The sequence below is a fragment of the Brachycentrus maculatus genome, unplaced genomic scaffold (assembly GCF_059751285.1).
Source record: "Brachycentrus maculatus isolate JH-2025_06_01 unplaced genomic scaffold, ASM5975128v1 h1tg000069l, whole genome shotgun sequence".
In the NCBI taxonomy this organism is placed as follows: domain Eukaryota; kingdom Metazoa; phylum Arthropoda; class Insecta; order Trichoptera; family Brachycentridae; genus Brachycentrus; species Brachycentrus maculatus.
This window is the reverse complement of record NW_028280823.1, coordinates 384,852-409,388: the sequence shown is the minus strand read 5'-3', so window position 1 is coordinate 409,388 and position 24,537 is coordinate 384,852. Positions and strand designations below refer to the sequence as shown.

At 32.8% G+C, this 24,537-nt stretch overlaps 1 protein-coding gene across 4 annotated transcripts in view; it reads left to right on the top strand.

Moving 5' to 3' along the window:
- Positions 1 to 24,537, top strand: part of Tpst (tyrosylprotein sulfotransferase) — a 294,282-nt gene that overhangs the window by 252,944 nt on the left and 16,801 nt on the right. For all 4 annotated transcript variants that reach the window (XM_088256914.1, XM_088256916.1, XM_088256915.1 and 1 more), the window contains 2 exons: positions 6,813 to 7,001; positions 22,036 to 22,166. In XM_088256914.1, coding sequence (XP_088113040.1) covers positions 6,852 to 7,001; positions 22,036 to 22,166 — 281 coding nt within the window. In that variant the 5' untranslated portion in view covers positions 6,813 to 6,851. The remainder of the gene's footprint in view (positions 1 to 6,812; positions 7,002 to 22,035; positions 22,167 to 24,537) is intronic.

Sequence of the window (24,537 nt, the reverse complement as noted above, 5' to 3'; positions counted from 1 at the left end):
TTAAGAGTAGTATTCACTACCCATAATGTTTAACCATTTTTCTTCGTTTTTTGTCTCCCCGTATGCAACGATAGTGCTTTGAGTATTTTTGTTTATTTTTTTTTTATTAACAAAAATTGTATACATTTATTCAAAGAACAATTATAAACATATTTAAAATATTTTTTGTAGATGTCCACCAAGCCACCTTGTTTGTCTTGTCGGTGAAGTTTTTTTTTACATACGTTTTTATTATTTTTATCCATTTCAACATAATATTCACACAAAAAGAGAGAAAAAAATACTCTAAGCACTATGGTATAGTAGATGTGGTTTTAACTTAATCGTTAATTATGTGAAGGGAAGGTTATCAGTCGTGCTCTCCATATTCATGGATAGTAGAATATATTCGATGCAGTACATATGAAGGAGCTTAGGGTGAATGACATTACTGCTTTATAAGATTGGAAATGAAAAAGGAACGAAATGAATAGGCAGCAAAAGGAGAAAAGAAGTAATAGCCAGGGCACTCGGGGATACATACCCTTACTATCTTGTGGAAGTTGTGCACTTGATAATTTGGTCTTTATGAGTTTTTAAGGGAAAATATATAATTTACAATTCATAATCTATTTACTATTCTTGATATTTTATTCAACGAAATCTTTTATTAAAGCGACTCCACAAATTATATAAGTAAATAATATGGCTTTACCTTGACCACCGTTAAGAGTTCCAGTTTTTTGTGGTGCAGAAGCTATATAATAAAACACAAAACACCGAATCTTGCATCATTATGCAGATCATCATTCATTTTTTATTCAATTATTTTTCATCCGTAACAGAAAATGTACTTTTTGCCAATTGGCTAATTTTAAAGCGGTTGAATTGCGGTATAATTGAATTCACTTCTCTAATATTTGCTTCAAATTGTAGAAGACGTTTTACGAACCCTTTCGTTCCGCGGAGCTAGGCGCTCGAGGAAGACCTTGGGAAATGTGGCGTGTGGTGACCCCCGCGGCTCGGGCGATATACTCAACCACCCGCACGTTGTGTCCTCCATTCACGCTCACACTATAGTGTGGGCACAAAAGGCGTGAGTGATGAATGCCAGCTACAAGACGAATGTGTCGACCGAATACACCACTTCAAGTTGGGCCTGATTTTTTTCTCGAATATAAAGTAATCGCGTATATTATTTTTTCGTGTAAAAATAAAACTGCGATTTCTTCTCTTTTATTTTATTCAGCTGAATCATCTTCGAAAGCGTCCAGCTTTTCGTAGTTTTAAAATTGTATATGCATTTTTTTACAATGAAATATGTATGCATCGAACTTTTCGTTTAATGACTATTTGGCTTACGTCTTTTTTTCAAATCTCATTATTTCATAGGGATATATCTAATGGCCCTTTTATACTTACGGATACATTCATGCCACAGAATGCTCATGTGGTTTTTACAAATGTATATTTCAATATTATTATTATTACGGATACTGGATTATTTACCCTACGTATGATATGTCAATATTATAGGTATGTCAACTTGACATGAAACTTCTATCCTTCGTTTTATGTGAAACAAAATAGAAGTCTGAGCATCCCAGAGATTAGAACATGGAATTCGGTTGACTTAAACGAAAGGTACCCGAGACCAATGCATGTATGCAGGTTTCAAAGATGAATACAATTTGGATGTTCAATAATAGGCAGAAAGTTATGGCTTCAGCCAGCCTTATGCCTGGTCGTAAGCCCTGGGAAGCTCTCACTTCCATCTTCTCACATATAAAAATAACGATTGATATATCATATAAAATTGAGGCACCTACATATAAGTACGTAATTTCCTTGAAATATATTTTCCTTCATGAACATAAATATATTATATGTAGATTTCTTCCCTTGCCATCTCCAGATGAGAACAATTCAACAACTTCTTCTTTTTCTTTTCATTCCACTCCTTTCGGAGCTTGGCGACCGTGTCCTTAAACTCCACACGATCCTGTGCCAGCCTGATGATGTTTGCTGCCGGTATTCCAAACCGCTGTCGAAGATTTTTGAACCATGATGTTCTTTTACTCCCCAAGCCCCGTCTGCCCTCTACCTTTCCCTCTACTAAAAGTTTTTTACTGAAAAAAAAAATACATTTATCCCAAAAAAATAGCTCATCTGTGATTATAGAATAACTGGACTATCAACAGATTGGTCTCGGATAGGCGAGCGCTCGGGCGATGATCGATTTCCCGACATCGTTTGCATAATGTCGCCATATCTCTCGCTGAAAATAAATAATGGCGAGATTTCCCGACGTCCTCGCGCGTGTAATGTGACAAATTGCCCAAATTTGGCGCACGCACACCGCTCCCGAATGGAGTTGAAGTTTGAAGCCTGAACTTCGCAACAGTCTGCGCCATCTTTCCCGTCAAATACTATAATAGGTACTTTTAAATGCGTAAACACATACATTTACTCTTTTTTATTCATCTAGACCTGATGGTGTATTGCGTATCGTGAGAGTGACATAATCAGTCTTGTCATTTCATGTTAGGTCGTAATATTTTAATTTAAATTGATTTTGGACACTTTTTGATTCCGAAAATGAATATCGTCCTCATTTTAATCTTATTTGGGATGTAGATACATTTTAATGTCCCTATAGTTCGGATTATATAGGTATTTGCAAAGTGGCTAATTTAATGAAATTAGAGCAATAAATATGTCATTTTACTAACAGGACTGATCTTATTTGTGATTTAATAAAGTTACAATTTATTTATTTATTTATTTACAACTTGTTAAGTGTGTCCTAATACTTGTACACAAATCTTGATTATATCTAATTAGGAGTTATTTTTACATTTTTTTACTTCTAGTGAACAGAAGTCGAACATAGATGAAAAAGAATACTGTCTGAATAAGTCTGGGAATTTACAGGTCTTACGACCATCATCAGACTTGATTAACCAAGCAATGACAAGCCTATGACGGTCGTAAGCCTTGTGAATGCCCAAACTTCCATATTTTTCTTCATCATTCATCTTTCTTCTTCATTCTGACCGCGGTGATTGCCCACTTGTGGCGGATTCCATAGAAATTAGTTGGTAGACGTCTCACGCTTCGATCGACTACAACAACTGCTTTGGGTGAAGTGATCTTTCCAGCTCGCAATCAGCGCACTAAATTTGGCGAGCGTGTCTTTGCTCTTGCGGGCGATGGCGTGGAATGCTCTTCCACCAGTAGTTGGGAACATTGAGAGTGAGATGATCTTTAGAAAAAAAAACTAAAAACGCATTTCTTTGCTTAATCATTTTCACTATCTCCTTTTCCCCAATTCTATCACAGTGAAGCGCCCTTGAGGTAGTATTTTACAAGAATGGCTTTATATAAAGTATCCAAATGAATTTTTATTATTGTTTTCTACCCGTTTCGCAATTTTCGTTTTGATGTGCCATGTCCCTTGCAGATAAAGTTTAATATACAATATCATGGGATGCTTTTTTTTCTAGTCTCACTTATCTTATTATTGGCTCTTTACATTCCAGTGAAAGTGATGTGATTCAAATAGTTTTGCTTATATTAGACTTTTCCAATCCGAAAATGAGTGACGAAATCCTTTTTGTAATTTGGTTGTACGACTCTAGTCGTGCGACCTATTCTAACCCGCAAAGCTTACGTTCCCCCTTGATGGGTACAGAACGCACGGTGAATATTACTATCGGTCCCCCGGGAATATTCCTAAGGCTTTTGATACGTCAGACTTTTCAGAGCTAGTTTCCCTCGCTATACGATCCGTCTATCCGCCAAACGTTTAAGGTCTAGAGTAGTTCTACGTACCGGCACGTAAGTGAGTAGGTGCTCGTAGTACGTCGACGTCGTCACGGGTGTGAAGAAATCGTGATATCCGAGACCTGCAATATCATTTTAGGGAAAATGTATTTCCATCCCTTACGGCTCAAGGGCTCTTTCGCACGTTTCGTTTCGAAATTACTTTTAAGGCTCTATACTCTAAATATCGCATTATTCTAGTCCTAGTCTTCTTCATTCCCATATTAATCCCTCGGTTTTCTCATGCCTCTTTTTATATTGAACGGTTGTATCATCTTCGTAGCTTCAAGGTGTCCTGCAACGCTCTTGATAGTAATGTTTTATCTTGTTAAATCTTTTTAAACATCTTCCTTTCACTGTTCTGTTACTGTAAATAATTATATCAAACTAATACTTGCTATTAAATAAAAATTATTACTCTTCTACGAGTATATGAAATATGAAATCTATCAGATTTAATATTTCATTTCATGTAGAAAAAAATGCATAGTTGTTATTTTATTCTACGAAATCTTTTATTATAGCGTTTTCACAAAGTAAATAAATAAACAATATTGCTTTATCTTGACCACCGTTAAGAGTTCCAGTTTTTGTGATGCAGAAGCGTATAATAAAACACAAAACACCATTATGCAGATCATCCATAAATAATCCATTTATTTTTATATGATATAAAAACATATATTATATGTACATGGCAAAACAATATGTAATTGATGGTCGAATAGTGATATACGGAAAGAATGCAAGGGTGAGATAAGCATAATCGACAAAATTAAGAAAGATGGTTTGAGCGTTTGGAACGAAGAACGAAGTTTAACAAATTTATGTGGCGAATGTAGTTGGAAATTGAAGCAAAGGAAGATCAAGGAAAACTTGGCATGATCAAGTATTTGAAATACCAGAAAGTGGTCTGGTCAGGAGTCTAAATAATGGGCCGGTATGTATAAGGAGATGAGGCGAATATTGTTTCCAAAGACAGGTGTGGTATTCTATTATCTCTGCCTACCCTTGTGGGTAGTCAATAAATGAGTTCAACGGATAAATGTTTGTCTGGGCTTATGATTTACATATTATTTATATGATTGTGCCGGGTTGTGGAACCGTGGTTAGTGTCGCGGACTCTCAAGTAATAGTTTCTCGGTTCGAACCCACTCTAGCGCCAATTTAGTATTCTTATTTGACCAATTATTGTATTCACCGATTGAATGTTTATTTACAAAATTCGCACAGAAAAAATATCCCTAACGATAAAAAATAAGTTTTGAGTGTGTTGTGAATCTGTCTATTGTACTCTGATTCGAAATCTATAGAAAACACATCTAGAAAAGGAACTCTATCGAACCCCTGCCAGTTCTCTAACAATTTAACCGAATTAATTTCCTGTTCTCTTCACGAAACCCCTATCAATTGGACACCCAATCGATCTGACAATTAAACGAAACTTTTCGAATTTCGCCCGAAATAATATCAATTCCATTTCGTTTTGTCCGATACCACGTCGGGCTGGTTAATTACTTCTCGGTTAAATTAATCATTGTTTATCTTTATGTAAACACTTTACTTTGCGCCGAATCGTCGGAGAGTCAATACCTTGAAACAACAGACCGCCGAACCTTTCCAAATTTCGGAATGACATTTTAATTTAAATTTTCGCGGATTCGCAATAATAGTTGTCGGAATTGAGCTACAAACTTTATGAATTTTCCAATTTCGTGTTCGCGTAATTCCCTGTCAACCAATATTTAACTCAATAAATTGAAGTTTAATAAGTCTTGTTCTTATACGTTCTTAACTCTATATTTATTCAATTTATATTTTCAATTCCCACTCATTTGAATCTATTATATTACTGACTTTTTTGGATAATTTTTTTGTAGCTTTGTTATTTATTTTTTTGAGGTTTGCTTTGCTTGCAAGTACTGTATAAATACTATCGATTTTATGTTTTTTTCAAACGATACCAAGATACTTGAACTTTGATGTGTTACTTGAGCCCAGTACAAAAAAATTAAATCTCTATTATTGTAGACCAAATACAGATCTAAATGAAAAAAATGTACTGAGCTCAAGTAACACATGAAAGTTCAAGTAGCCCCGTTCTACGGTACTTGTTTTTCTATTCCATGCATCTTTTCGACCAAAAATGAGCTTTTTGAAGATCGATGCAACGTTTACATGATCAATAATGAAATGAAGGCAAGGTGATCAGTTCTACTTTCTAGATTGCTTATGATGTAGAAAACTTTGCCTTCAAATGTTTTTATTAATGCTCAAGTTAACATTGCAATTCCGTGTGCATAGTATTCATAGGAAAAGAAAGAAATTTTGACATTATCAATTTGGTGAAATAAAAAATGCAACACCTTTTGTGCTTTTCATTATTTATCACGTCTGAATCCACTTCTCTGTGAACAAATATATTTTTAAGTTTCCCTGAAAACAGTGCCCCGTGTCGACATTTATATCGTGGTGTGTCCCTAGTGTCATACAAATTGACTTTGACTTGAGCTTTGATCTTTCCCTTTCCCCCTTTTCTCCCTCCCGTCTCCCTTTCAGGTATTTTCACAAATTAACAATTTTGGAATTTTGTAACTGGAATAGTACAAGTACTTTTTTATTATTTTTTTGACATCTCAACATAGACGAAGAAAAAAAATAGAAGTCTGGGCATTCACAGGGCTTACGACCGTCATAGATTGGTTTAATCGATCACTTTACACACGTGTAACATTCACCAATTTTACCCATGATTGACAACCACACTACTCAAATTCTGGGAAGTCTATATACTCGTATGTGAATTAAAATCAAAACACAGTCATTGAAATCGATAGACTTCACGAGTGACATCTATGGTGGGATGAAGCAAGCTTTTTTATTATGCAGAACTCTTTCATTTGTATGTGTACTTTGTAACTCATTGATGTGAATGACTTGATTGATGTTACTATTCTGTAAATTTTCCAAATAAAATAAAATAAATTATAATGTGTTTGTTTTTGTAGGGCCTGTGAGAAGGCGTGCGCTGCGCGCGCACGCGCTACATGTTGCGGACGTGCAGGATGCGCGGAGCTCCGGGTCGGCGGCTGGCGGCGGCCGCCGCGCTATTCCTCGTGGGCGCCCTGGCGCTACTCTACCGCGCCGGGCGCCTCTGCGCCGACGAGTCGGCCGACCCCCTCATGGCCACTCAGGAGGTGAGAATTACTTAACCAAAATGGTATTGTAGTAGAACAGCTCATCACGAGTAATTCGTATAACGATTAATTCGTAAAATGAGTAATCGTATAACGAGTAATTCGTATAACGATTAATTCATATAGCGAGTAATTCGTTTAATGAGTAATTGGTGTAACAAGTAATTCATATAGCTAATAATTTATATAACGAGTAATTCGTATAGTTAGTAAAAAAGTGTGGAAAATTTTCTTCCTTAACGAGCGACATTTCGCATAACGAGTTACAGAGAAAGGTCAAGTCACTTTTTCACGACATTCACTTGTAAGCCGGGACTTCCGCGCCAGTCTAAACAAAAGATGTTTCGCTTAACGAGTAAGATTCTGGATCGAATTATGCTTTATACGAGAGGTTCTACAGTATTATTGGTATTCCTTCCTGCCAACACTGTTACAAGGTAAAAATTATGGAGGACTTTGGTACTATAAACCAAGCTAGGACACAAAATGTTGAACCCTCTTCTAGTGGAACGGAAGGTCTGTTGACGATAATCAACACCCGGCTACTCCTAAGGAGTTTTACGTGGTTTTTACCCAGCAATGAGCAAATGCTGAGAAGTTCCTGATTGGCCCACGCAAGATTATCCCTCCTGCTCCCAACACAGATTTTTTTTAAAGTTAGAAGAAACAAAAATTCAGTTCATGATCTATTAACCTTGAACAAAATAAGGAAGATAAATTATAAATGCAACTTCCATCAAAAAAATAAATATTTTTAAAAAACTAGCTCTCTTTTGATTATGATTTATCCTGTCTGAAGCTGGATTATTCACGCCCTTTGCACCTAGTGGTGCATAAGGCACTGCAACGTATAGCAACAGCGTTATCTTGATCGTGTAATATACGAAAGAAAGGTGATCAGCCCCACGCTTTGAGTACCAGTCCAGGGTAATATGATATTATAGTGAAAAATCACACATTTATTTCGACCCCCTGGGAATCGATCCGGAACCTCCAGCACGGTAGCCTAACGCGCTAACCCCTAAACTAAGGAGGCGGACACACCTTTGTTCAAATGGAGTAATCTGTATACTCCGAAAAATTCTCAACTGATGATGCCACAATCAATAGCCACACACCTACTGAAAGAGATGTATTGCCGTTTTTTTTTTCAATCAGATAAAATCATGTCATGCGTTTAGTGTTCAGTTTCCAAACCGTTGGTTTATATCGATATTTTTACTTCAAATCATATGTTTTAATATCCTAGCGTGCATGTTACGATAGATTAATCGCATAATTTTCGAGCCTTCCACGCTGATAAATTGCCCAGCGTAGTATTTTTCACCTCACCTATCCACGTCAGGTGAGAAGTATTACGTATGTTTTAGTTCAAATTTATAATATTTCGCCCTTGTGAATCCCCTTCTTACGTTTTGTGTAAAAACAAGATAAAGTTGTAATATTGAGATACGGCGAATCAAGATATTGCATATCATTATTATTCATATGCGTTGGGAATATTAAATTGACGATTTTAGTAAAGTATGTGAAAAATAAAGCATTTTCTCTTCATATTTTTATATCGTTCACTCGCAAATGAGTAAAAACGACAAAGAAAATAATTTCGTATACTTACACTTACGTGAATTACGTATAACGAAAAGAAAACCTCCGCTGGGTGCTGTTTGATACTATTTATTTAGTTTTTTTACACTATAGTTTACATTGTGGGTACCTTTTATATACATGTAATAAGCTGAATCCCCTTTTTACCATCAAGTTTTATATTCAGTAATGAGTTAAATTTATAAAAATGTAACATCATTGTACTTAACTCAGTATTTTCAAGTATGTAAATTTCTTTTACCACAACTTATTGATTTACGAATGATATGTTCGTAAAATAAAAAATAAAAGAAATACACAGAAAACCAAGTTTTATTAAAATATAACACTTGAATAATCCACTTTATCGAGTTTTATTTTTATTTACGACTAGTTTCGAAAACGACAATTGTTTTCATCTTCTGGTACAAATTAAAACTAACGAACAAAAATATATTTGGGTGTATATATAGGTCAATAAATATAGGTAGGGGGGTTAAGGAACAACATTTTTTTGTAAAAGGAAACATTGATAATAATGGTGACGTATTTTGAAACAGTATATTATTAATTATTGTTTTATCTGAATTTAAATTTTTATGTATTTCTAAATTTTCTAAATTATTCATGACTTGACCTTTATTTGTAACAGAGTGTAATAATTTAAGTGTATGAGAGTCAAATGAGTGGTTAGTTTCCATGATATGATTTGCAAATTCCGAAAAATAATTACTTGTCAATCCACGAAGTTAATGCCGAATCAATAAATAATATTCTTTAATCATTGTAATATGAAAACCAAGTTATCGTAATTTAAATTAAATTAACCAGCCAATTATTAAAACTTAAAAATAACAATAAAAAGTTGATTTTCATTTATATGTAGTTAATTTTCATCTTATTTTATAAATACTGGTTTATTATTCATATGTAAAGAGTTTATGGTAAATAACATTTATATTTATATAAAAATTCGTTTTGATTTTCCTTATACGTTTTATAGTTTTTTTTTATTTGCGGGTTATTGAATAATTAACTTTTATTTTAAATTATGTACTTGCATTCCACAAAACTAAATACATGCTTTCCAGTTTTGCGTTTTATCTAGATATTCTGTGGGCTTCCGATTTTCTTTATTTTCTATTTCGATAATTTTGTATTTTACTGAAATATGTATCTTGGAAAAATTGTATAATATCATAACCGTTATGCATATACTTATAATAATAACATGAATGGAAATATTTATTATACGTACGTATATTTTTCCCCGCTTTTTTCCCAGCAGACATGAATACAAATTGGTTTTGAATTCCTGTTTGGTGGTTGTGTTTATGCTTTGTTTTTTTATCCTAGTGGTGCGTGGTAAAAATGTATTTGCGTTATCGTAACACTCCACATTTGATATATCGATCTCGTGTTATGAGTATTTTCATATTTCTTCTCCGCGATGAAAATACTCCACGCCTATATTGTCTACCAATATGCTCTAACTTAATACCCCGTCTTTTTTCGGGCGAGTGAGTGGGTTAAGAGTATGCTTGTTTATCCAACAACACATACGGATGGCGTAGTCACCTATTACCGACATATAAAAATAATAAAAAAGTGTTTTTTTATATCAAAGAACTGCCGTCACCAGTTTTCTTTCAGTGAGTCTACTAAATTTACTTTGCCCAATCAATAATCGTCCTTGACTCCTTCTTTACAAGTTTATACATATTTTGTTAATATGCGTTTACTTACCAACTTGATCTGATAGGGGGCGTCGCATTGAAAGATAAATCTTTAATATCTGTTATAGGGACAACAATGCCCCAAAACTCGTTTGTTATATTAAAAAAAGCTGTGCCATTCTACAATATATTCCATTTATTATATTCTTTGACTAATGCTTTTGGCAATATTTCTCTCGAAATAAATCATTTATGGTCCAATATTCAGCATAAATATCTTGTAAGTGGGTTGAATTATTTCTCAGATTGACTGCTAAAATGTTTTCTTGACCATCTTTCGAGATTGTTCTTCATTTTTTCTCGTAAAGAATATTAGTCCATAAATTCGAGCTGTCATATAACTTATTATTCAGGGTGGTCTATTGTCTATTGTCCATTGTTAAATTATCACATTCGCACCTACGTTTCATTTCTTTGAATTGGCTACATACCTCAAATGGAGACAAAAGATATGAGAAATAAATTTAAAATCCTCTTAACCATATTTTTTTCTCTTTAATTCCGTGTGCAACTGGCAAAAATCGAACACGCGATGCCAGTTACGCTGTCGAGAGTCTATCCAACTGCACCGTGGCGGCCGTCATTTTATATCTAAATCTAAAGCATTGGCTCTACAAAATACCTTACCAGGTGTGATTTGAATTATATAGAAATGTCCACTACCACAATCGATTCAGATTGTGTTTCCGTGGTTAGTGTCGCGGCCTCTTAGTCACAGTTTCTAGGTTCGACCCCCCACTCTGTTACAATCTCGTATTTTTCAATATTTGTTCTAATTCCTATTTTTTTAATTACAAGCTACTTCAATTTTCCTGAACGTAGCATTGAATTCAAATATTTGTTTATATTATTAGAACACTAATATTCTCATTTCACTTAAATTAATAAAACTACGCGCTTTGGTGAGAAATGAGATAATGTGATACAACATGATAATTACCCCTAGAAAAAATCTTATTAGTTTTTTTTAAATCTGACAAAACACAATTTCATTAACATGTGTTTTCAATTATTCAGATTGAGATTCACATAATTTAAACTTAATAATTTAGTTCGGTAATAGACACCATTACTCCTAAGCATATACTATATGGTATAACTTTATATGCAGCCCTAATCTGATCACAGTTCTCACTACGCGTCTTCTCCTCCCTTTCCCCCAGAGTGAGAGCCATATTTCCTTCACTTTCCCCATTTTTCCGACAATAATATTTACGTTCACTCATATTTTCATTTATTTTCCTCCGTTATCAAGTTGCCTTCACCTGCTTTCTTACGCTTTTGTCGCTTCGTATTATTGTTTTTAAAGCGCGTATTTTTTTAGTCGTTAAAGAAAGCAATTCCGCGTCCAGCCTGCAGAAATAAGAAAAATCTCAAATAAAAAGCTGAGTGTACAAATGCGACCCACTTTTATGTTTAAGGAAAATTAAAACGTATTTTTTTATAAATATATTTTATTTACTTTAAACTCTTTACATACGATAATAAACCAGTATTTATAAAATTAGACAAAAATTGTACTTGTTGCATTTTTCTCATCTATTTATCAAATGCTTTAATAAGAATTAAAAAATATTATAAATTATAAAAATTTCATACAATTGGTCAATATTTTCAGCTTCTTTCATTTTCAGAAGAATCTTTCTCATTCAGTTTTTAGCAAACAATAGTAATAATTATTCTATCAAAGTTCAATTTATAATATATTCTGAAAAACACGAAAAAATATTTATTTATATACTAAGAACTTACTTCTAGATCACGTCATATTACATTTATCAAGAGAAATATTTAAGGTACTCATTGTATAGAAAAATCTTAAATAGGATAGGCATAAAAAAAATGTCTACTGAACTATAATAACAATTTCGGAGAGGTTTTACCTAAAGAAAAAACAAATAAGTATATTGTGTTTTTTTTATGTACATATTTAACAAGTATTTAAATTTAAATATTAATATTTACAAGTGATGTTATCATTTTGTTAAATTTTGATGAACTTTAATGGGTTTATATTATACATTACCAAATTGTTATTGAGAACACGAGCTTTTATCGCGATTAAATTAACCTCTCAACTCAAATCTCAAATAATTTCACATCTTGTAACTCGCTAAAAATTCTAATTTTCCTCTCCGATAATGAATGCTTTTGTTTAACTTTTTCAATTTGCCCGCCGAAGTTGAGCTTCAGTTTTAATAGGGGGTAAACCGTAATGGAGAGGTGTTTCATTCGTTTATATCCCGCCGCTCGAGCCTCGAGTGCCGATAATGCGCCAAGATGGAAATATGTTGGAATTGGAGAGTTTGCCATTCGAAGTTGGGCGATCGCCGACTGGAGTGCGGTTTGTAACTTTCCTGTCCATAAACTCGGCTAAAGATCAAATAAGTGAAATATCGACTCAATGTCTACTTACGTATTTAGCGGGGTGACAAAAGCTTTGGTCCTGACGGGTGCCTACGTCCAGGGCTTTGCCAAAAGCTTCTTTATTGTAATATAGAAGCTTTTTGTAACATTGTAGCTAGTTGTAACTTGTAATAATTTGTTATATCTGTTACAAGAGAGAAGTACGAGCTTTTGCGTTTAATCATAAAAGGCAATATGAAGGGTCGACGAGGTGTGGGCAGAAGACAGATCTCCTGGCTCCGGAATATACGAGATTGGACAGAGATCAGGACCGTCGAGGCGCTGTTTAGAGCTGCCCAAGACAAGGACAATTACTCTGAAGTGATAGATGAGATAATGATCTGACATGACACGCAAACAGGAAGATAACAACTGAAATAATTCAACAGTCGCAACTGTCGGGAAGAATCTCACATACATTACATGAAAGTTTCTGCGAATAAAAGCTTATTTATTTCCACCATAGATTGCGCCGAAGGAGTAGCATATGAAAGATCTTTAATTGATGTGTAAGTATAACTTCCGAAATTTTAGTGTCGTTGTCAATAATTGATAGAATTTTGAATGTTACACCACGGTGAATGTTCACTTAAACCATCCAATGATCGTAAGCCCTGTAAATGCCCAGACTTTCATATTCATATTCATGTATGTTTGAGATGCAACAAATAAACAAAAATCTTGATTTAAATAACTCCTAAGTGGAGTGAATCCAGAATTTGTGAACAAAAATTTGGAGACCATAAATATTGTCAGAAATCTTTCCACTCAGTTTCACAATACTAATGGATTAATAAACGTATTGCCGGTGCTAAGCCTAATTTTTATACAGTGAGATGTATAATGGCTTAATTAGCCAAATGTGATTTGTAGTTCGACTCCAGGATATATTTATTGATTCAGTAAAGAGAAAATAGTGGGATTATGTTCCCAAATTCAAGAAAGGTGAAATCATAGGTCGATATGATAGTGGAGAAGGCTAGAAAATCTATCGTAGAAAATAAATAGTAGTACGTACATTATTTTAAACTTACCTCTCAGATAGTTTTTTTACTGCGAGCATTGTTATGATTTAGAATGTACCGTATTTCATTTTATACAATGCTAATACCTGTTTGAAAATCTTCAGGCGGGACTTCCAGAACAGTAAAAGTGGAGAACAATATCCAGGCTGATAGCCAGGACTTCACAAACAGTCAATATTTAATAACACACTTGTAACTTATATTTACGTATATATATATATATATATATATATATATATATATATATATATATATATATATATATATATGTATATATATATAAATATATATATATATATATATATATATATATATATATATATATATATATATATATATATATATATATATATATATATATATATATTTATATATATATATATATATATGTAATATTTTCAATTTGTTAATCCCTGATTCGTCCTTATATGGGTGTTTCGACATTTCCGGCCGTCGAAATTGGCGGAGGGTGTGTTAATTCACTTGTTTAACTTTATTACTGAAATGAAATTGTTGGGCAAAGAGCTTTCACGAAAACCTTCGAACTTTGAAAGCCAACGTTTTGTCATTTAGGGTACTTCAAACTCTAAAGATACACTCGCACCATTATTACCGTCTCCCTGATAGAATTTAACTTTATTTTTACTGTACGAAATTTGAGCACGATTTCTTGGTACGAGTATTGTAGCGCTACATAATGTTGTTTTCACAGTGTGTAAAATCATAAAACATTGCATTGTAGAATAATATTGTTCTGGATATCTACGATATTTTTGGTGTGTCCAAATACTTGTTCACAGATCTGGATTATCTCCACTTAGGAGTGTTTTTTACATTTTTGGCATCTGTACATAGATGAAGAAGAATATGGAAGTCCGGGCATTTACAAGACTCACGACCGTTCTGTATATCTTCAATTCGACACTTTTCCATCCAACATCCAATCACAAATTATTTGTTAGTTTTAACGTTTTAACATATGTCTTCGTCGCATTTATAATCTTGTACCCAATTTTGTTTTGACTATTAAAAAAAAAACACCTTTTTACTAATAATGTCGGCATTTACATTGTAACATTTCATAGTTACTTATAATTTAACTTACTTAGTTGAACGTATGGTTGAATTAAATTAACACAGGGTTAATTTGATTCAATCATAAATAAAGTGGCCTGTTTAAATTCTTAAACCGTATTGATATAAGCCATATCGCTCACTCCTTTCAAGAACGTCATAAATCAAAAAACTTCATTTTTCAGGAGAACGTTTTTAATGTTTAAAAATATAATACAATGTATTCAAAATAAATATCAAGCCATTTTTTAAACTTTTTACTGTGCAACAGATCTTTTAAGGTAGAACCTGAAGGTTTTTTCTCAATTTGAAAAATATTTAGTATATTTAAAGAATTAATTAAACAATACCTTTTCTTCAAAATGCAAAAACAACACTTTTTGCCCTGTAGTGGGTAAATATTAAGCAAAAAATATGCCTCTTTTGCTGGGATATAGTACATTTTCTGGGCATTTCGAAAACACGCACAACTGAAAATTGTCGATTTTTGATTTATGACTTTCTTGAAAGGAGTGAGCGATATGTTTGCTTCATATATGGGTAAATTTAATAATGTTTAAATAATTTTTATATTGAGTTTGAAATACAATGATCAATTATAATGATTACAATGTAATTACATGGTCTTTAACTCAAAAATGTAAATAATGCATATATGAATAGAACTGTGTTGTTTTTTAATGAAAATTTGTCATATGTCATAAATATGTCTGCACGATGAGTTTTAGCAAAGTTATGTATATAATTATACCTTTATACCAGCAAAATGTTTATTATCAAATACTTTTTTGAGATATTTACTCATTTTATAATATAATTACATACTCTTAAACTCAAAAATGTAGATAAAACGTATATTTGTAAAGAACAAAAATTATCTTTTCAATGGAACTTTATCATGTGTCGTATAAATATTTCTGCACGATGAGTTTTATCAACACGTAATCAGACTCACCTTTTTACCAACAATATATTGCCTAATACTTTTAAAAATATTCACACAATTTTTAATAACTATCCCTCTGACCAAATCCAGTACGAAATTCGGACATACCCAAAACATATTTTAATTTCCAATTACGATTTCACTCGCACTATTACACTTAAGTTTTCCATATAACTATTGCGTTTAAATTTCTGACTGTTTCGTACGTCTGAAGCAAAGTTTTGCTTACACAGCCTGTTACTAGGCGATGCCAGTCCACTAACCATTTCCAGCCCCAGATACGTATGTGCCTATGTTGCGTAAGAAGGTTCCTCTCTGGCTCGGATGATGTGATTATCTCCGAATCAATGTCATGCCGCCCGAACTATTCCACCCCCACACCCCTTCTGAATTATACATCCCCTGTACAGCAAACTGAGAGGAACTTCAAAATTGGACGTATTAAGAAATTACCGAGTTTCTCGCATAACACGTTATTAATTATTCAAATTAACCAACTTCAGGAGCTTTGTTATAAAATATATGGTTATTTTTCAGTATTACTCTTCTACATACGTCAGTCTCTCTGTATTTACGGGAGTTACGTATCTAGATGAGGTAGCGAATTCCGAAAATGCGAATATTGAGATTCACCCTCATTCAATTTTACCCTTAACATTTTAATTAATCAATAGATATTTATTCATATCCGCCTCCGTAGTATTATGGTCAGCACGCTCGGTTACCGTACTGCAGGTCCCGGATTCGATTCCCAGGGGGATCAAATAAATATAAATAAGTGATATTTCACTCTAATATTTACTCAATATTACCCCAGACTGGTACCTGAAGTGCAGGGCTGACCACCTTTCCTTCATACGGTCAAGATAACACTGCTTTTATTTTATGCAGGCCTTATGTACCATTGGGTGCGGATAAGGGTTTAAGAAGAAGAAGAATGTTTATATAAGAACGCTCTCATTACTACGAATTATTTATTATTTATTTTTATTCACATAAATTGTATACATTTATTTAAATTATTTCTCCACAAGTATTACTATATATAGTTACTACTCGTATGTAAGTTAGCAAATTTTAATAAAATGAGAAAAAATAAGAGATGCATGGATACTTGGTGCGGCTGTAAGGCGTCGTCCTAATACAAGGCGATTATGCGGCCATAGCAAGTTTTCACGAATTTTACTCGTACGAATCCGCTATTAAACATACAGATCTCGACTAAGTGTCCTAATTGGCATTCGCGCGACCAATTAGGACACTCATTCGAGATCTGTATGTTTCTGATCCAATGACAAACTGCTTCGTTAGCAGTTTATTGGGACTTTTTTTGTTGTCTATTTTTAAATTATTTTACATTATAAACAAAATAAAATAAAATATATAAGCAAACGTAATATTTCAGATTTATTCCTTTTATATTTTACTCTCTATATTATTAATATTTAAAGCTTTGTGGTTAGTCATTTTTACTTTTATATTATTTTACGAAAATGTTAGAAATATTAGTTTATAGTATAACCACTCACCGATTCGGTGAGTGGTAATATATTAATATTACTTAAATTTTTGTAAAATATATAAAAGTTCTCTTATATCGTTTATTTTAGGAAAAGCGTAATCAACATTTAGAAAATAACTAGTAATAAAAAATAATAATGTACAGTAGAATCACCATTCGGTAATATAAGTACCTATATAACCACTCACCGATTCGGTGAGTGGTTACATATACGAATATTACTAACATTATTGTAAAAAATATATGAAAGTCCTCTTATACTCGTATCGTTTATTTTAGGAAAAGCGTAATCAACATTGAGAGAATAACGAATAATAAAAAATAATTATGTATAGGAGAATCACCATTCGGTAACATAAGTATATAACCACTCACTGATTCGGTGAGTGGTTATATACTAATATTACTAACATTATTGTAAAAAATATATAAAAGTCCTCTTATACTCGTATCGTTTATTTTAGGAAAAGCGTAATCAACATTGAGAGAATAACGAATAATAAAAAATAATAATGTATAGGAGAATCACCATTCGGTAATATAAGTATATAACCACTCACCGATTCGGTGAGTGGTTACATATACGAATATTACTAACATTATTGTAAAAAATATATAAAAGTCCTCTTATACTCGTATCGTTTATTTTAGGAAAAGCGTGATCAACATTGAGAGAATAACTAATAATAAAAAAATAATAATTTATAGGAGAATCACCATTCGGTAATATAAGTATATAACCACTCGCTGATTCGGTGAGTGGTTACATATACCAATATTACTAACATTATTGTAAAAAATATATAAAAGTCCTCTTATACTCGTATCGTTTATTTTAGGAAAAGCGTAATCAACATTGAGAGAATAACGAATAATAAAAATAATAATGTATAGGAGAATCATAACGAACCTCTTTTAAAGTACCCTGGCTGCTCCATATCCCATAGTAAATTTTGACCATGGTAGAATACGAGTATGTATATTGACCATTAAAACTTTATTGGCAGTTGTCCAGTTGTACTGGCTACTCGGATGGTTTGCCAAACCGTAGCCTCGGGTTCTTCAACCGCGGGAAACCTATCATTGTTTTTTTGGAATGATTTATTATATGTATGAAGGATTAGTAACAAACAGCGAATCTGCGAACGTCTGTATTTGAGTTCGAACAAACATTCAAACAAATAATATTTTGTAATACTGGGTGGCCCAACATGAAGTGCAATTAAAAATCAACAATAAACAAAGACTTCATTTGAATAATTTATGGTTATAATGCATAATCGTAGGTTATAGTTTGAGCCTATAGTTTGAGCTTCATTTTTGTCAAATAAATAAAATTCAATATATTATTGTGTTACGTATCGTGGTCGTGTAAAAAATCGTATTTAACTGTCGCGAATCGATAATGGAAAAAATAATGTTTTTTTTTCTAAAAAACTGGGAATTAAAAAATGAAATAGATTTTTTTACAAAAAAATATAAATTACGAAAATGATATATTTTAAACACCACAAAAAATTTTAGTAGGAATATTTTCTTATTTAATTGGAGTGTTATTGGAAACTATAAATATTAATTATTTATCGCCTCTAAAGTTCCTCTCTTGACGGGTAATATTCAGAAATAAAATGAAATGAAACAAGTGTTCAAAAAGTTACCTCTTTTATACTAACATAGTGTGGTTAACTGTAATATAATATAATCATCCTTATCTGCCTTATTTATCTTTATCTGTCAAGGTATGAGTGACATTGAATTTATGTCCGAAAAACGGAATTTCGGAGAAAAATAAAAATCATGAAATCATTACGGCATGGTCATAATCAGAGAATAAATCTATAATCTGTGAACAGAATCCGTGATTAAAACTGAGGTTATGACTTAATAATTAAAGGGAAAAAATTCTCGAATGGTAAAAAAAAATCGAGGTGGAGAAGCGCGATTGAAGGAATAAAACATCCCACCCAGCCATTTAAGAGAGCCACAGCTATCAGAAAGTTATAGTTCCTTATACGTTATCTGACATAAACTAAGAAATCCGGCAATGACATTCGACGAGAATCCTTTAAGCCTACTTTTATTTGAGTCCCGTCACTCGCATTTTTTTCTTAGTGATTTTTTTACATCTTCTTTTCTTTACAATTTCGACTAAAGCGCCGTCGTAAACCCGAAAAAGTAAATAATTTACGATTGTCGCAAACACCTCCGTGATACGGCTTCCCCGCATATGCGACGTTGTATGATCTCAGTTTTTTATACGCCTTGCTTGTAATAATACACTTTTTACGGCATATTTATACGGCCGGTTTGTTTTTATACACATCGTTATTCCACGAGTATACACCATAGACCGTCGTATAACAGCTCTGGAATGGAATCCCTAAAGAAAGCGGTGTTTCGGAAAGGATGGTCACGTTAACTTAGCGCGAGGGTCCAGTATTTTTATTGTCATATTTTCTTTTTCGTTTAAGTGCAGGGTTCTTGAGATTGGATTTTTCTATAATGGAACCTGCAATAATAGACTGACTTTCCACTTCTTTATTTCTCGTTTGCTTCACGTTCCTTCTACCCTTGTTATTTCTGAATTTAACGTTATTAGTTTTTGTTCCGCTTTTTTGATTTAACGTTTTTTTCCCATTATTTTTAATACGTTTTAAAACGATGGCTAGCATAATCATATCACATTCACGAGTTTTATGGAATGAACTCCTTCTCCATATGATAAATGCATCTATTATGACAACCAACAAAAAGTTTTGAAAACATTAATATCCGCTCTTAGAACTCTAATTATCCATCATATCACCGTTCTATTTGATCCTTTACCTCATACTCTTCAACTTCTTGCCTGATTCCTGCCATTCCATCAATTTAGAGTAATTATATAATCATTCATTCTGAATCTCTTTACAATACTGTATTTGTTTTTTTTTCTTCATATTTATCTATCAAGCACTAATTGATGCCTCATCAATATTTTTTTCCACGTATTAAAAAATATCTAGAAACCAGTTAAATTCATAATTTCACCGAAAAATAGAGTAACGTTGCAGCGTTTGATATGAGATTTTTTATGTTCAAAAATCACTGGAATAGGTGTACCGAGCTAAAAGGAAACTGTGAAGATACATGAATAAATAATATCAATAAAAATGTTTTAAAATCTTCTCTCCTTATCGCGGGTGCTTATCAAACTACCCTCATGAGATAGTCCTTATGGTTAAGAAATGTCTGGATAACCAAAGCGTCATAAATCATCCAAACCTGGCGAATCCGAACCAGAAAAATATTTCAGTTATAACTGTTTAAATAACTTATGCCTCATTTTTTGTGGCAACCTACAATGAAGTATTGTTTCCACGCACCTTGTTATGGAGAGGAGTGAGAAACTTATTACATTGGAGGGAAAGGTGTCCTATAATATTTTATTATGAAATCAAAACTAGCAAACAATGGCTGATTTGTTATTTATCATAACATTTTTATATTTCACGAAATATTGACACATGAACAAATGTTTATAAAAATGAAATAAATGAGATTTATGTTAATTTTTGCAGTATGATGATAGTTTTCACATTGAAATATATATAGGTGACGGTTTCGATTACTGTTTTCAGGTATTTTATTTTGATCCACATTTAATCCACCTGGGGCGTAAAATTGATCTAGCCCTTAAGTTATTTACGATCAAACTCATACAGTTTCAGAGATAGAAAAGAAGAATGAAAATGATCAAAGGTTGGAAACAGGGTTGCCAAATGAGCTGGGAAAAAAAAACCGGACAGTTGCGCAGATGGCGATGGTAGCGAAGGAGAAATAAATATTAGAAAGTCACCAAATCGCCAAATTGCCATAAGCATTATCTTTCAATCAACCAAAAACAGACTAGTGATATTGGTCAAAACGTTTGCAATCAGAGGGTAGATAGTGCTTGAACATAAAGTATAAATGAGAAAAAAAAAATCATGAATTCCAAAATACTGCTGTATTAATCAAGCAATTAATTTACATTAAATATTCACGAAAATTACAAATTGATGATAATAAGGAAGGCAAAGGAAGAAGGTTATTGAGGAAAGAAGGTAGAGGAAAAACTAATGAAAAACGAATGAGGTTTGATGGACAGTTAGGATTCTAATGATAGATAGTAATGTCTGAGACGCCTCTTGAAACTTATCAAAGAAGGTGCATTTTTTATAATGAGAGGTAATTCATTCCATAGTATGGCCGCTTGTACAGAGAAGGAATTACTGAAGCATGACGTGCTATGGCGAGGAATGAAAGTAAAAATGGAAAATATTCCCCAATGTCGCCGATTTTTAACAGTCAGGTGGATGGCTCACGTGACATCATACATTTTTTTTTACCCGGCGTTTGTTTGTAACAATGGAGCGAGGTCCAGGCGTCCGATTATATTTTTCATTATTTTAAATACGGCAACCCTGTAAGAATGTAATCAAATAGCGCTTAAGGATAGTAAAATAATTTTACTGTTATTTCGCGGTGAGTAATTTTATCCTCTCGACCCAACCACTAAATTTCATGGCAACTAAAGTTCACCTATAAAAAAAAGAATACCATAAATGTAATTTTTGCACGCGTCATTTGTTTTGCAAATTTTTCGATTCCCTCTTACGATTATTACAATATCTACTATTTCCTTAAACCCCTTATCCTCTCGAGGATGTGATACTCAAGTGACCGTAATTAATGTGGGTTTATTTTGTTTTCGCAGAAATTCGTAGTGGGCTCGGATCGGAAGGTGTACGCCTACAACAGGCAGATGCCGCTCATCTTCATCGGAGGAGTTCCACGATCAGGAACCACGCTCATGAGGGCCATGCTGGACGCACATCCTGAAGTCAGGTAAAGTTATAATGATTTTACAATATATTGCCTATACCCAAATTAACCACCTGCTTGACATATGAGTAAAATAGAACCCAGTCAGGGATCCAAAATAAATTACTTGAACTAATATATCAAAATATGTTTGTGTTTATGATTACTTTATTTTCTCATTGGTTTCCTTTAAATATGCTTCTAACCTCATGTTTTTTTATATGCCTATTAATTATACCCGTTTATTGTTTTATTATTGGAGGCTAATGTAGTTGATAATAGAAGCAGAGGAAGACCAAGGAATACTTGAAAGTAGTCAGGTCAGGAGTCAGAATAATCGACGGCTTTGCGTGAGAAGATGCATGAATGTGGAATAAGGGAAAATTGTTTACATAGACGTATTAATGTGGCTTTCTATTCTCTCTGCCTACCCCTACCGTAAAGCGGCGTGATGTTTAATCAGTTTTTTTTGTATAGTACCTATAAACCTTTAATGTTTAGTTTTAGTTTTAAATTCCAAAATAAACCATTAAATTTCTTCGAAATTGCGTTATTGGTTTTTATTTTAAAATTTCAGTAACGTTAAATAGCAACTTAATTTTCCTTCAAACCCAGGTAACGTTTGACGTAATAGTATTTTTGTTAAAACACAGTTTTTGTAACAAAATAAGGTTTTCTTCAAAATATATAAATGGTTTTGAAAAGAAAAGAGTTATTGGAAGGTAAGGAGTTAAAAAAAAGAAATATTTTTTTCTGTATATTTTAATTAAACAATTTTTTTTCAAATATATGCTTAAAAATAAAATAAAAACCTAACGCGAAGACACGACCGACCTCTTGCGTGGTCGTCCGCGTTGTGAAATCGAGTTTTGCGAATTCCCCCTTAGCATATTTACTAAAATCGTAAACAAATTTATGACGTGGAATATGAACATCGCGCGTTGACGTCATCACAAGTAAAAAAATAACCTTATTTCCAAGGAATATGTACAATCGTTAGTTTCTTTGACTGCCGGAGTAGCGTCGAATGGTAACCAATGAGTTCATCTATAATATATTTAGTGGAATGTAACGGTTGTTGAATGGGTTATAAGCCATAAAGTCCATTTCGGTTTGTTCGGTAAGGTCGACCCACAATGGGGGACGCACATAAATAGTAAACATCCAGGAATAATGATGCTCTCCCAAAGAAAATGCTGGACTTTTACAAACATACGAATTGCTCTTCTATCGTCCTGAGAAATGTGGAAAACGTTCTATTTGCGTAGGTACTGATATAACCTTACCATTCCGATTTTATAGAAAAAATATATTTATGTGTGTAAAAATTAACATTTCACACGAGAAAACATATTTTTTTAGTAGGATGGTAAAAAATCATGAACATAATAACGTAATATTATGTAGCCTATTAGTATTCATCGTTCAGAAAGGGGATTTATGTCAAAGAAATATACAGAATATTTTTAATAAAGCAAAAATAATAACCTTTTTAATATTTGACAATTTAATAAAGTCAAGACCATCAGCATTATTTTCTTATTATGCTTATGTCTCGCTAAATAAAAAGAGGTTTTTAATTTAAATTTTTCTTGATAAATACCACTGTTTCTTATAATCTATTGTGACACTTATTGCGATGCATTTGACAATGTTTCGATGCATCAAACAAGTATTTGATAATGATGCTGATTGCAGGAACTCGGAGTTGCATATCCGTACTGGTACAAGCTCGCGTTAAGTTGTAAGAGTTGGAAGACAAAATTGATAACTAAATCCTCAATTAATAATTTAGAAATATAGAATCCCAAAATTATTTGTATGAAAATAATTTCAATGTATTAATGTTTTTATATCTTATGTTAAACAGACTCGTTTTTAAGGATAGATTATTTTTATCTTTGTAACAAACTGCTGCGTAGATTTTGCTTACAAATGCAGAATACTTTTAAGTCATTAAAAATTGCAAATGTCTCCTTTGAATAAATAAACATGTCTAAAAGCGTTAATTACATTACGCTCGGGCGCCGCGACGCGACGCGACGCCGACTCCCGTAACGCAGTTCCATTGGTGCCTAGCGCTTTACTTTTGTTATGGACTATTTATGTAATAAACCTTTTAATTAATGAATTTAATCAAGGATTTTATTTTATTACTTTTCGCGTAACGTACAGTTTTAAAAACGTTTTACAAGTAAAAAAAATAAATATGTGATATACAAGTATAAACACAAATCGATTTAATCTTGATTTTTGCTTAATTTTACAAATATACCTGATGATAATGTGAATAAACTTATAACATTGTATTTTGTAAAACTGTTTTAAATTGTATTTTTTACATTTGAACCAGGCGAAATATATATAATGAGTCATTACTAAATTAAAATACAAT